Here is a 14,636-nt window from a genome sequence, read left to right on the forward strand (position 1 = left end):
TATAGGAGTCGTCCTATATTTAGAGATAAAGATTTGGTTACTGAGGTAAGTGTAGATTTGTTTTGAAGAATTCAGAAGAGCAAGGTTTGGCAAATGATACTCTTGTCCCATCAGGATCAAGATTTCCCAATACACTGAAGTACTTGATACAGTATAGATGTTGCTTGAAAAATCACGACACTGACTCATGCGGCACTCGTGCAAGAAATATACAAGAAATCATGAACTTGCCACTACAATATTCTATTTCTCTTAATAAAATTTGACAATTTCATGAAACGAAAATAGCATAAAATTCTATCATCTTACAAATTTTTGTTGTATCTGAACAGGTGTAAGATGGCTATTTTTTGATGATGTTAATGGATGTGTTAACATTTGTAAAAGAAAATGATATATTTGAATAACAGTAGTCAGAGAAACATTTTAGTCAACAGTATCTGTTTCTGTGATGGCAGCACTACAAAATTATAGAATCTTTGTCAGTCAGTAGTGGATAACTGTGGCGTGCAGCAGGTGGGGTTTCGTTGAGTGTACAGTGTAATGCATGGAAGCGCGTTTAGAACTATGGGAGTTGCAGATCTATTACTATGAGGAGTGATGACTCAGAACAATGGTTGGATAGCATACAGACATAAAAAAGGCTTTGAAATGAAGAACAAGGTATTATTTGATGTGGTAAAAAGTTTATTTTCATTTTTGTAGACTTGTATTGTTGGTCCACTTCACCATCGCCTCATCACAGTCCAGTTTTGGATAATTATTCTACTGATTGAACTTCTGAGTTAATTTCCTGTACCATGGAAATCATTAGAGTAAATGAACTTTCATATTAGAGTCTATTGTTTTCTTTGATAAGTTCCTTCCTAACTGATATTTCGGAACTTAAAAGTTGAGTCATATGTTTCATTGGCATTCTGTATCAAGATTATGAATCCAACTTACCTGGACCAACTGTATTTAGTTTTTAGCAGTACTTTTTTTAGCTGTTGTGGAGTCTTGCTGTGTAGCTGTTTCTGCCGGTACTTTATTGTGCAGGTGAGTTTCATAATACATGACTGTTTCGTTTTCTTTGCAGAATGTAGGTTCTGTCAGTTTCTTTATTTTACAAGGCCCTATTTCAGAGCAGAAATGTTCTGTGTGTTTCAGGTTACATTCTTATACAGGCCAACATTACAGTTAGTTGTTTTTTTTTTAACATAGTTAAGATTTTGCATACAGTTCGCATTGACAAGTCCACTGAGAGTGAAATTATTGGTTTGCTTATTTATTTGCTCACGAATGAGATCGGTTTTCAAGCACACAGGATTCTTTTCAGTTTCATGTGAGTGATGTGGCTTTGAGCTCAGTAACACATTTAGTTTGTCAGTCCACACTCCCGGGATTGTATTTACAATAACATACACACCATTAAAGGCTACTCACACATGGTTGCAATAAACATTCTCATACATGTATGGATACTGTCAGTGCTGTTTTTCTGGGGAACACTGGGGGAAGCGTACCCCTAAACTTTTTCGTTGACAAAGTAATTTTTTTTTTACGATGTTGAGAACTCAGAAAGTGCCAAAGATTTATTTCACGGATGTAAATTTTTTATTTCATATTTTTCGTGTTTGTAATTGCAATATGAATGATACCAGTGCAGTTTTTGCTGGGAAAAGCGATGTCATTGACTGTTTCAAGCATTTCGAAGCAGCAACAACCATTCTCGACAACTGAATTGCTGGCAGTCAGTTCGACAAGCATATAGTGCCCTCGCCTGCTAATAGTGGGCGACGGTAGTGTTAAACGGATACGCATGCGCTCAAACGCCAAGCTACCGATAAATGTCTCTACGGTCCCGCTACCATGATGGTGTTGATGACACTACGGCTAAAAGCAGACAGGTGGTACCCCATGCTTCAGTTATAAGTAATTTTCGCTGCATTATATCCAATGTCGGAGTACCCTCAAACTTTTTTTTTTTAGAAAAAAAGCACTGGATACTGTATACAAAAAATGGTGCTTTTTAAGTAAAGGTGCCATTCTAAAATGGGAATGCTGTCCTACAAAAAACATTAGTTGATTCAGAATTATTTGGTTATGAGGGACTCAAATGATTTACTAAGTGAGTTGCAAACGAGAAATTCATCAGCTGTTCACATATTAGAATACAGGGTAAAAACATTTCCAGCTTTTAATCAGCTTAAGTACACAATGATGACATCCACTTGAAACAAGAAGGAAAATTAATCCTGAATGAAATGTCTAACAAAGGAAATACATCATATTACACTGACTGTAACTGTTATCATGAGAATAAATTACAGCGGCAAGACCTGTCAAGGAGATACTACCAGTACCAACAGACGTCACTGCAGTCAGATTCACGAACAACGGCAGTTCGCACAGGTCACGGAACTGACAGGTATTGCATTGTTGCTGGTTCCAAGTGACAGTTATGGTACACGCTTAATGTAAGCATGTATCCTGCAAATAATGTCTCTCACTTGCTTGTTTAGAATTTTGTTGCTTACTACCATCATCAGCCATGACAACTCACAACAAATGGAATAACTCACTATGATCATATTTAATGCTCACATTGGGTACGACATTCACAGCAGAGCGCTAGAACACTACTGAAAGCTCATTGGCTGTTGGAGAATACCTGACTTAGGGGCGCAAAACAAGCCTAAACTTGACCGCCATCATTTGCGACTTCAATTATAGATCGCAGAATGATCGTTAGTTTGAGAATGGGTATGAATTGTAAATGCCATTTTTATTTACGTATTAGTTGGTGTTGTGCATATCACCTGCACATTAGCAAGTATTTCAGTCAGTTTTTCCCAGTTGATCAAGCTCAGCACTATGGCAGGGTTCGAAGGGGAACAGAGACACCAGTTTTGCTGACAGCTAGGATGGTTGTCGTGAGGGGAAGCAATGAGTGAGCAGCAAATTTTGTATGTTACCAAGAAGATTGTACTGACTATAAAATTGGACAAATAGTCACCAATAGTATTCATTTCTGCAGGAGACAGAAAAAGTCTAGATAGGGGTCTCTGGCATACTTACATGTTTCCTGTTGCAATGTTGTCAATGCTTGCCATGCTGTATGATCGGAAGAAAAGGGGCTGTGTCAGCTGGTTGTACACAGAAAATGAGGGAGCGGTGGGCAGGTGATATGTTCGGAAGCAAGAGACATTAACATCCTCGCATCAGAACAGGAAAGAAATGCAATATACACTCAGAAAAACAGCTATGTTCTCAGGTCCCACCGTAACAATAATCTCAGAAATAGCAACATATTTGGAAGAAACAGCCAAATATTTGTGAGAATGAAGATATAAATTTCACAGCTGTGATACTAGAACGACGACGACGACGATTTGAAATATTGATACTACAGTGTTTAAGCAAAAAAGGTAGAAAAGAAAACAGTTGGAAAAATTAATGTAAGCCATTTCTTTTTGTTTATTTTATTTCTCCTTGTATTATCAAAATGCAGACAACCAATAAGTGATGTAAGTTTAGAATAAGTATAATGTTAACTTTTTGGTAGATACTTTATGTCAATAAAATAGTCTGTAATTTTGATCAGTCAGAATATGTTAAAAATAATTTTTTCTCGAGGAGCCTCTTAAAAAAAGGGAAAAAAGGGGGGGGCGGGGGTTTGTCTTACATTTAAAGTCATTTTATATATGTGTAAGTACAGTATTTTGATTATGAAGTTTATTCGTACTAACATGTTAGAAATACGAAATTTCAGACAAAAGGACTTCAAAAATTATACGTAGAATGTAATATAAAAGATATGTCTGCATACACTAATGTAAATGGGACTCATTATCTTAGAGGGAGGTAACAGAAAATGGTTCAGTCATCAAAATGGACAACTAGAAGGTACATTACCTCATGACCACACAAACATGTTGAAAGACACCCCAACATGGTGATAGTTGTCAATCCACTACTCATACAGAGCACTGTCGTAACTACAATTATGTCCAGTAACACAAATACCTTTTCAGTGCTAAATGACCATCTTAATTGCTTTGATAGAATTTCTTTCAGCACTTGGAGGAAAATACACACATTAAAAACTGAAATACAAAATATTTATGTTCTGCAATAATATTTATTATATATTTCATTGTAAATTGGCTCTAGACTAAAACTGAACAGATTAGTTGACAGAATATCAGTGAGAGATTACAGCTTTATTTCCAAAGACATGTGACCATTTTACAACTATATATCTATACAGAAAACACAAGCATATTTGAGCCACATAAAGAAAATATGAACAAATAAACCTCACTGTACTTGCACATTATTTAAGTACAATGTAATACAAGGTTTATTTGTTCATATCTTCTTTGTGTATTTCAATATGCTTACGTTTTTTTATAGATATATAGTTGTGATGCTTTAAAACTCATAATATCTACGTCTAATGACCTGTTTTCATGTGAATCTCAGAAGAAAAATACATGCTGCTGACAAATTTTCTTCTTCAGCTAAAAGAGGGGAAAGCTTCATTTTTTGTTCAAGAAGATAAATACCTATCAACAATGTAAATGCAGACTAAAGAGATGATCGGTTTTATTAGCCCAGTGAATTTACTTAGCACTGTAAATCTTTCAAATTCTGTACAATTTCAAATAGTAAGTGTCCTTCTCTTTTTCCCTTCCCCGCTACAGTATCCAAAGCATAGACGGAAAGCTCGAGATCCTTCTCTAAAAGAATAAGTTTCACAATATAGAAGTATTACCAGAAACAAGTAACAAGGGCTGAATGATGCCTCCAATCTTCGTCTTGAATAAGAACTGTCACGACAAAATTAGGGAGACTAGAGCATGAGCAGTGACATGCAAGCAGGCAGTTAATCAAGTTCTTTCATTCCATTTGCGAATGGGAACAGGAAATGGAATGACTACTAGAAATAGTACAAAGTATCCATCAACATGAGCATTACAATGGATTGTGAGGTACACACGTGAGTGTAGATTAGAACTAAAGACAGAACTTCAAAGAAAGTGTTCGGAAGATAAAATAAAAATTACAGGTATTAATAATTTTAAAAAAGTCATTTACTTACGCGCGCGCACACACACACACACACACACACACACACACACACACACACACACACAAACACCCTTCAGTTTTTTCTATTTATTTTCAGGTGTTTCCATTTATTTAAACTGATTTTTTTCCCTCCTAGCTCTCTTTCTCTCTTAAGTGTACAAGGATAAATTAACTGTTCATGAGAGACTGCAGTTGCGCTTCTCTGAACCAGGTTAGCACAGTCTCTTGTTTGTTGCTTCTTTTTAAATTCTATTATTCTATAGAAATATAATAGTAGTTAATTAACTTCATAAAGGCTGTATGACAATTATGCATGGGGGCAACAGTATTATGTGAATTAAGAAAGGCATACCTGCATTTTTCTGGCTACACCCTCCACTTGCGTCTGTTCCAGTCGCATACGCTGAGCTATCCTGAGAGGTGGTGTGCTGCCATCTGAATTGCATGGAAGGGAGTCTCGTGCAACATGTGGATTTCCAAACACAAAGTGCATCTGGACTGCTGCTTGGTCGTTTTTCAGAGCAAGAAGCCCTTGCCACATTACAGGGTAGCGCTGTAAAATAAATTTTAAGTAATGTGTGGGCTATTAAAAAGAGCATTACATATTACAAACATTATTCCATAGGTTTATACAGCAGCTGCACGTTACAGTATTTACCATGTAATGGTGAGTGTGCTGTAAAGATACAGTCAGTTTCCTCCATGTGTCTGCTGTTCTTATCAATGTAGCAAGAAATAAATAAATAAATTTACAATACACTCATTTCTACAAAATAAAACCTCCTCCACCTACGATTATGATAATATTTGTGGTAGATGGCTTTTATACAGAACTCATCTACACAAATTATTGCAAATTATCAAATTATCACATAATCAACAAAGTTAAGACCCCTTTATGTTCAAGCATGAAACACACATTTTTGTAGCACAATAGTCACAAGAAGTTCAAGTGCACTCAGGGGAACGAAAGACCAAGACTCTGCAAATGAAAATGTTTTAAATTTGAAAGGGAAAAAAAAGTAATCTCTTGAATATTGCAGGAATGAAGAAATTTTTAAAGATATGCATTCCAACTGATACAGTATGGAGGAGTAAATATACTGTATATAACATTTACCACTGAATTCTCTCCTGCACTTGACTATTGGTGCCCCCCCCCCCCCCAAAAAAAACTTTTTTCCCTTCCCACAGCACTAGCTATACACCTTTCTCGGCTTTCCTCTCACTACAATGCGGATGCCAGTTCCAAAGCATCAAGTAGAGGTCTGCATCTGATGTTCACACTCGCTCAAATTGTTAAGTGCATGTAGTTCTGTCAAAGTTCAACAGATGTCAGCGTAATTACTTTGGATGTGCGGAGCTACTGCTTTTCACTTCCGTCATGCTCACACATTTCGCAAGTATTTTGCAGACGGTCGAATGTTTAGTAGTCAATGTAATGAACTTCTACCATAATGGCAATTCTCTTCAGGTGGTAAAAAAGAAAGAAGGAATGGGTAAATATCGGTTCTGCAGTTATTTTAGAACACATCTGGAAACAGTCAAGTGTTTTTTGTTGTTGACATGGCAAATAGTTTATAACAGGACTACACAGTGTACAGCCTATGCAGTGTGTTTCAAAATAGCCCTTTTAATGTTTTGCCTTGTAAAGGGTACTGCAATTTAAAACAATTCAGTTCTTTGTTGGCCAAGACAGTGATAATTTTCATCATTTTGGTCCTGTCAACCTGGGTTCGTAAATTAAATTAGCAAACTTTTCATTATCCGCTGCGTAAAACAGGTAGAGTGTACGACTTGGTTCTAAAATCCTAGTAACATGTATATGCACATAATCATATTACTGATTTGCTTTCAGCACTTCCATTTTATGCTCTTTCTGGGATTGTTGACATGATGCCATGCAACTCTGGGCAACTGAAAGGTGTTAGACTGAGCATTCAGTGTACGTGCACCCTCATTACCTCATCACAACTCAGTTGCCTGCAGCACAATCTCACAGCCCGTGAACGTGATACTAAAGAGCGTGGGGCGGTGGGGGGGGGGGGGGGGGGGGGGGGGGGGGAACTTTGATTCAAAATATCCTCAATGCAAAAAATTGTCGAAGCAATGTTTGAGAGATATTTTTCTCAGTGACTGATAAGGAAGGATATCATGTTGGCTATGTTTACTTTAGCAGGTGCTGTGATCTCCAGTCTTACGGATCCACTACAGTCCATCTGATGGCACGACACAGCTTCAGTTTCGACACATTACCAGTTTCAATGGAAGACTATGCAACAAAAATGTGCTTTGAAATGTGTGCCACGAATCTTTGTCCATTTACTTTAATATCAGATGGAGCATTTCAATCTCTACATCAGGAGCTCCTATATATTGATCAGAATCTGGACATCTCCATCATTCTGTCTCACCCTACAACAGTGGCACAAAGCTCTGGAAGACCAGTCAATGAAATATGGGTGAGTATGAGGCCCAGTATTGTCCTGACTATAGACATGAATGTATATATGCATATAGTGAATTTGCGGACTGATCTGTATCGGAAGAGGTGTTACATACCTGTCATTGCACATATTGTTGATCAAGACTGGACATTGCAAAAGATGGTACTGGCAACAACACACTATTCAGAGAAGAAGAAATCTATGGAAATTTTCAGGAGCCATATTGGGGAGCCATATTGGGGAGCCATATTGGGGAGCCATATTGGGGAACACCCCCCCCCCCACCCCCCCCATGAACCATTCACCTTGCCGTTGGTGGGGAGGCTTGCGTGCCTCAACGATACAGATAGCCGTACCGTAGGTGCAACCACAACGGAGGGGTATCTGTTGAGAGGCCAGACAAACGTGTGGTTCCTGAAGAGGGGCAGCAGCCTTTTCAGTAGTTGCAGTGGCAACAGTCTGGATGATTGACTGATCTGGCCTTGCAACACTAACCAAAATGGTCTTGCTGTTCTGGTACTGCGAACGGCTGAAAGCAAGGGGAAACTACAGCCATAATTTTTCCCGAGGGCATGCAGCTCTACTGTATGATTAAATGATGATGGCGTCCTCTTGGATAAAATATTCCGGAGGTAAAATAATCCCCCATTCGGATCTTCAGGCGGGGACTACTCAGGAGGACGTTGTTATCAGGAGAAAGAAAACTGGCGTTCTACGGATTGGAGCGTGGAATGTCAGATCCCTTAATCGGGCAGGTAGGTTAGAAAATTTAAAAAGGGAAATGGATACGTTAAAGTTAGATATAGTGGGAATTAGTGAAGTTCGGTGGCAGGAGGAACAAGACTTCTGGTCAGGTGAATACAGGGTTATAAATACAAAACCAAATAGGGGTAATGCAGGAGTAGGTTTAATAATGAATAAAAAAATAGGTGTACGGGTAAGCTACTACAAACAGCATAGTGGACGCATTATTGTAGCCAAGATAGATACGAAGCCCACGCCTACTACAGTAGTACAAGTTTATATGCCAACTAGCTCTGCAGATGACGAAGAAATTGATGAAATGTATGATGAGATAAAAGAAATTATTCAGGTAGTGAAGGGAGACGAAAATTTAATAGTCATTGGTGACTGGAATTCGTCAGTAGGAAAAGGGAGAGAAGGAAACATAGTAGGTGAATATGGATTGGGGCTAAGAAATGAAAGAGGAAGCCGCCTGGTAGAATTTTGCACAGAGCATAACTTAATCATAGCTAATACTTGGTTTCAGAATCATGAAAGAAGGTTGTATACATGGAAGAACCCTGGAGATACTAAAAGGTATCAGATAGATTACATAATGGTAAGACAGAGATTTAGGAACCAGGTTTTAAATTGTAAGACATTTCCAGGGGCAGATGTGGACTCTGACCACAATCTATTGGTTATGAACTGTAGATTAAAGAAACTGCAAAAAGGTGAGAATTTAAGGAGATGGGACCTGCATAAACTGAAAGAACCAGAGATTGTACAGAGTTTCAGGTAGAGCATAAGGGAACAATTGACAGGAATGGGGGAAAGAAATACAGCAGAAGAAGAATGGGTAGCTTTGAGGGATGAAATAGTGAAGGCAGCAGAGGATCAAATAGATAAAAAGACGAGGGCTAGTAGAAACCCTTGGGTAACAGAAGAAATATTGAATTTAATTGATGAAAGGAGGAAGTATAAAAATGCAGTGAATGAAGCAGGCAAAAAGGAATACAAACGTCTCAAAAATGATATCAACAGGATGGCTAGAGGACAAATGTAAGGATGTAGAGGCTTGTCTCACTCGGGGTACGATAGATACTGCCTACAGGAAAATTAAAGAGACCTTTGGAGAAAAGAGAACCACTTGTATGAATATCAAGAGCTCAGATGGAGACCCAGTTGTAAGCAAATAAGGGAAAGCAGAAAGGTAAAAGGAGTATATAGAGGGCCTATACAAGGGTGATGTACTTGAGGACAATATTATGGAAATGGAAGAGGATGTAGATAAAGATGAAATGGGAGATACAATACTGCGTGAAGAGTTTGACAGAGCACTGAAAGACCTGAGTCGAAACAAGGCCACGTGAATAGACAACATTCCATTAGAACTACTGACGGCCTTCGGAGAGCCAGTCCTGACAAAACTCTACCATCTGGTGAGCAAGATGTATGAGACAGGCGAAATACCCTCAGACTTCAAGAAGAATATAATAATCCCAATCCCAAAGAAAGCAGGTGCTGACAGATGTGAAAATTACCAAACTATCAGTTTAATAAGTCACAGCTGCAAAATACTAACGCGAATTCTTTACAGACGAATGGAAAAACTGATAGAAGCTGACCTCGGGGAAGATCAGTTTGGATTCCATAGAAATGTTGGAACACGTGAGGCAATACTGACCCTACGACTTATCTTAGAAGAAAGATTAAGGAAAGGCAAACCTAAGTTTCTAGCATTTGTAGACTTAGAGAAAGCTTTTGACAATGTTGATTGGAATACTCTCTTTCAAATTCTAAAGGTGGCAGGGGTAAAATACAGAGAGTGAAAGGCTATTTACAATTTGTACAGAAACCAGATGGCAGTTACAAGAGTCGAGGGGCATGAAAGGGAAGCAGTGGTTCAGAAGGGAGTGAGACAGGGTTGTAGCCTCTCCCCGATGTTATTCAATCTGTATATTGAGCAAGCAATAAAGGGAACAAAAGAAAAGTTCGGAGTAGGTATTAAAATCCATGGAGAAGAAATAAAAACTTTGAGGTTTGCCGATGACATTGTAATTCTGTCAGAGACAGCAAAGGACTTGGAAGAGCAGTTGAACGGAATGGACAGTGCCTTGAAAAGAGGGTAGAAGATGAACATCAACAAAAGCAAAACGAGGATAATGGAATGTAGTCGAATTAAATCGGGTGATGCTGAGGGAATTAGATTAGGAAATGAGACACTTAAAGTAGTAAAGGAGTTTTGCTATTTGGGGAGCAAAATAACTGATGATGGTCGAAGTAGGGAGGATGTAAAATGTAGACTGGCAATGGCAAGGAAAGCGTTTCTGAAGAAGAAAAATTTGTTAACATGAGTATGTTTGGAAGTGAAACGTGGACGATAAATAACTTAGACAAGAAGAGAATAGAAGCTTTAGAAATGTGGTGCTACAGAAGAATGCTGAAGATTAGATGGGTTGATCACATAACTAATGAGGAGGTATTGAATAGAATTGGGGAGAAGAGGAGCTTGTGGCACAACTTGACTAGAAGAAGGGATCGGTTGGTAGGACATGTTCTGAGACATTAAGGGATCACCAATTTAGTATTGGAGGGCAGCGTGGAGGGTAAAAATCATGAGGGAGACCAAGAGATGAATACACTAAGCAGATTCAGAAGGATGTAGGCTGCAGTGGGTACTGGGAGATGAAGAAGCTTGCACAGGATAGAGTAGCATGGAGAGCTGCATCAAACCAGTCTCAGGACTGAAGACCACAACAACAACATTGGGGAAACATTAATTACAGTCCTTAATACAGGCTGCATATCAAGCACGTGTAAATCATGTTTATCTGCAAAAAGTCAGTTTCTATGTCACTGGTATTTGGCAGTAAGGTACAACTGTTGTATTACCTTATTTTTACAGTAGGTACTAAAAGGACTGAAAGAACTTTCGTCTCCATCTCAAGGGGAAGGAAGTAGAAATATGGGCATTGCACGAAGAAACATGTCTATGGCCACTCGTCTGACCTAAAAGTTATGTCCATAGCTGAAGACAAGATATCAATGTGTGAAGCATACAACAAATGAATGACCACCTTCATACTCTAACAAAAGATCTTGCCAAGAACCTGAGAAAATTCTAGTCCTAAATAAAATTGCTAAGCAGGTCAGATGCTTCTATCCAGCCATTCGTTAACCAGCCCAGTGTGGCAATAGAAGACTGCAAAAGGGTGATTTCGTCTCAGATCAAACAGGTCAAGAGTGAATGTGTCACATAACTATTTCAAAGTTTGCTGAAAAAAAAAAATATGTTGAAAGCTCTACATGATACCTCTCCAAACATACAATATTTTGATTTTCTGATGATTTGTTAAAACACTACAGACCTCTCTAAATGAGAGTATCTGCGAAAATGTCATAACAAATGGTAAAACTGAAAAATTGTAATAAAGAAACCAAAAGTGATACACATCTGAATTTATTTTCAATAAATACTTTTTCTCAATACCATGAGGCATGATTAATGCACACACACTTCTGAGCTTCTTTTCATATTTTTTTGGAAAAATAAACAATGAAAATTTGTACCTCTTTGTGAACTTTAAAGTTACGCTTTGGAAACATGAGTAGTCACAGGATGTTAACAGTCTTGAGAAATAATAAAGTGGAATGGTAACTGTCAGCTATGACATTAATGCATGAAATTCTTAAACTGTCAAAAATTTGTACATAAAGATGAAAGAAGCTGAAATTTTTTAATTATTCAGAAATTATTTTCTCCGAAACCCCCATCCTAAATGTTCTAAAAATTTCATGGTATGTTAGCTGCTCATTGTATGTGCAATAAGAGTGGGCAATATCTGTCTGTACGAAATGTGAGAAATTTTTTAGGTTTCACCTAGCTCTACTCTCAAGGTTAAGAAGTCATGGACACATAAATATTTAAATTGATTGCTGATTATAACTAAATGTCACGCAAAACTGGTTTTTTTGAATCAAAATAATTACTTTACAACATCATAAGTGAGTAGGAAAACAATTCATTATTTTATTCAAAAGCATTTTATAACAAAAAAACACAGAATATATACACCAATTTTTCTTCATATGATATTACACAAGTTATTATAGTCTTCTGTCATGACTTTACTTCTTCTTGACTTTCCATATATTAAAATCTCCTACAATGTAACAATCAACACTGCACTGTTGAAAAGAGAACATTTGTCTTTAGTCATCTGCTTCTCATTGAACTTGTAAAGCTGAGCTGAATTTTCAAGTGGACAAGGATGATCTAACAAGAGCAGTGCTCGGGAAATGGTAACTACACACTGATCTTTTGATGATTGCCATTTGAAAGCATTAGCAGGACCATGAGGTGTCATAAAGGAAATGATTATATATTGCAGCTCATGAGAGACACTGTCCCACCCACCAATTATTGTCATACACACAAAGTGCCGGTCCCAAGCGTGGGGCCTCACCTTGCAAGTGGTGAGGAAGCAGGAGGGGGAGGAGTAACAACCTTGTTAAAAAACCTGGGTCCATCTGGCTCCAGATGGTAGTACCCTGTAACCTGTAAGGGCCCCTCGCCACGGTAACAGGTGAAGACAGACAACGGTTGGAAAGCAGAAGAGGATTTTACAAGTCCCAACGGTGGAAAAGTGGAAGAACTGTCTTCGTATCTTACTTCCCATAGCGTCTGTACTCCAGAAGGGCAGCTACAAACAGCCTAAACATATGCTGGCAGCAGCTCTAAAATGCCTTTGGGAGTGGCGACCCCATGGTAATAATAGCCTATATGAAATGGTACTTCAAAACCAGCCTCGGAAAAAGTTAGGACGTTCTCTGCAGGTGACGCGCAGTTCTTGGGGTGCTGGGGGGAACTGTGAGGCACAAACACAATGAAGGTGGGTATCATTAATCTGATGACCCTTACTAGGAAGGCAGAAGAGTTGATGGACATCATGGAAAAGGAGAACATAGAACTGATGGGACTTAGTGAAGTTAGGTGGAAGGGAAAAGGAAGGAGGAAAATGGGGAAAGGCTACACACACTACTGGAGTGGTGGACAAGAAGCCAAAAATGGAGTAGGTATCATAATAAAACCAAACCTAGAGCAATATGTGGAAGCAGTAGAATACACAAGTGATAGGGTGATGAGGATTCTGCTGAGGACAAGGAATATAGTGAGGGACTTCATCCAAGTATATGCACCACAAACAGAAAATAAAGAAGAGAACATAGAGGATTTTCTAGAGGTATTATAGACTATAATTACAGATGTGGAAGCAATAGTAATGGGTGACCTAAATGTGCAGGTAGACAAAGAAAGTCGAGGGAAGGAGGAGATAATTGGCCCATATGGATATGGGAGGAAAAATGAGGAAGAAGAGAAACTGGTTGATTTCTGTGAAAGAAACGGGCTGACTGTGGGTAATGCGATAAAAAAAATAGCCAAAAGATAACGAGATATGGATGGTGTGATAGATGGATGAAGATGGTTATCCATTATTATCTGATGGAAAATAAAAATCGGAGACATTTGACGGATGTAACTGCACTCCCAGGAGAGGCTTTTGATGGAGACCATCGAGTAGTGGTGGCAAAGACGAGATTCGATGAATTGAAAGACATGAGGGAAGAAAGGGAAAAAAAATAAAAGTGTGGAAACTAAAGGTTGGCATGGTACAAGAAAAGTTTAAGGAGTCACTTAAGCATAAAATAGCTAACACCGAGTATGGCAATGTGGAAGAGGAATGGGGTAAGTTCAAAGATGCGTTTGTAAGCTCTGCTGAGAAGACCTGTGGCAGAGTGTCCGGAAGGGACAAGGAAAAGGAGACACGAAGGTGGAATGAGAGGGTGAAGGAGGCAGTAAAAGAAAAGAAGAAAGCCTGGCATGAATGGAACAGAGACCAAACAGCTGAAAGTAAAAGGAAATACCAGGACCGTAAAAACAAGTGTAACAAAATGGTAGCAGAAGAAAAGAGGAAAAGCTGGGAGAAATTCACTCGAGTGTTGGAAAAAGATGTTACTAGTGGTAAGCGGATGATATATGGAATTACAAAGAGTATGAGGAAGGAAAAAACACACACAAAGCTACTGAAAGGGGAAAGCAGAGAGCTATTAATGCAACCAGAGGTGATAAGGAAAAGATGGAAAGAGTACTTTGATAAATTACTAAATGTTAAGAATGGTAATGGAACGGGAATAGAAGTACGGCAGGGGGGCAGGGGTCTGGAAGAAGACGAGGATATAACGATGTTAGAGGTGGAACTAGCTCTGAGAAAAATGAAAACAGGAAAGGCACCTGGGATAGATGAAATTACTGTGGAGATGATAAATGCAACTGGACCAGTTGGGCTACAGTGGCTATATAGACTAATAAGATGCATTTGGACCCAA

General features: G+C 38.5%; 1 protein-coding gene across 1 annotated transcript in view; it reads right to left on the bottom strand.

The window, feature by feature from the left end:
- Positions 1 to 14,636, bottom strand: part of LOC124774744 (protein split ends-like) — a 369,929-nt gene that overhangs the window by 16,908 nt on the left and 338,385 nt on the right. Inside the window, exon 20 of the mRNA XM_047249505.1 lies at positions 5,429 to 5,629. Coding sequence (XP_047105461.1) covers positions 5,429 to 5,629 — 201 coding nt within the window. The remainder of the gene's footprint in view (positions 1 to 5,428; positions 5,630 to 14,636) is intronic.

Source organism: Schistocerca piceifrons, chromosome 2 (genome assembly GCF_021461385.2).
Source record: "Schistocerca piceifrons isolate TAMUIC-IGC-003096 chromosome 2, iqSchPice1.1, whole genome shotgun sequence".
Taxonomy (NCBI): domain Eukaryota; kingdom Metazoa; phylum Arthropoda; class Insecta; order Orthoptera; family Acrididae; genus Schistocerca; species Schistocerca piceifrons.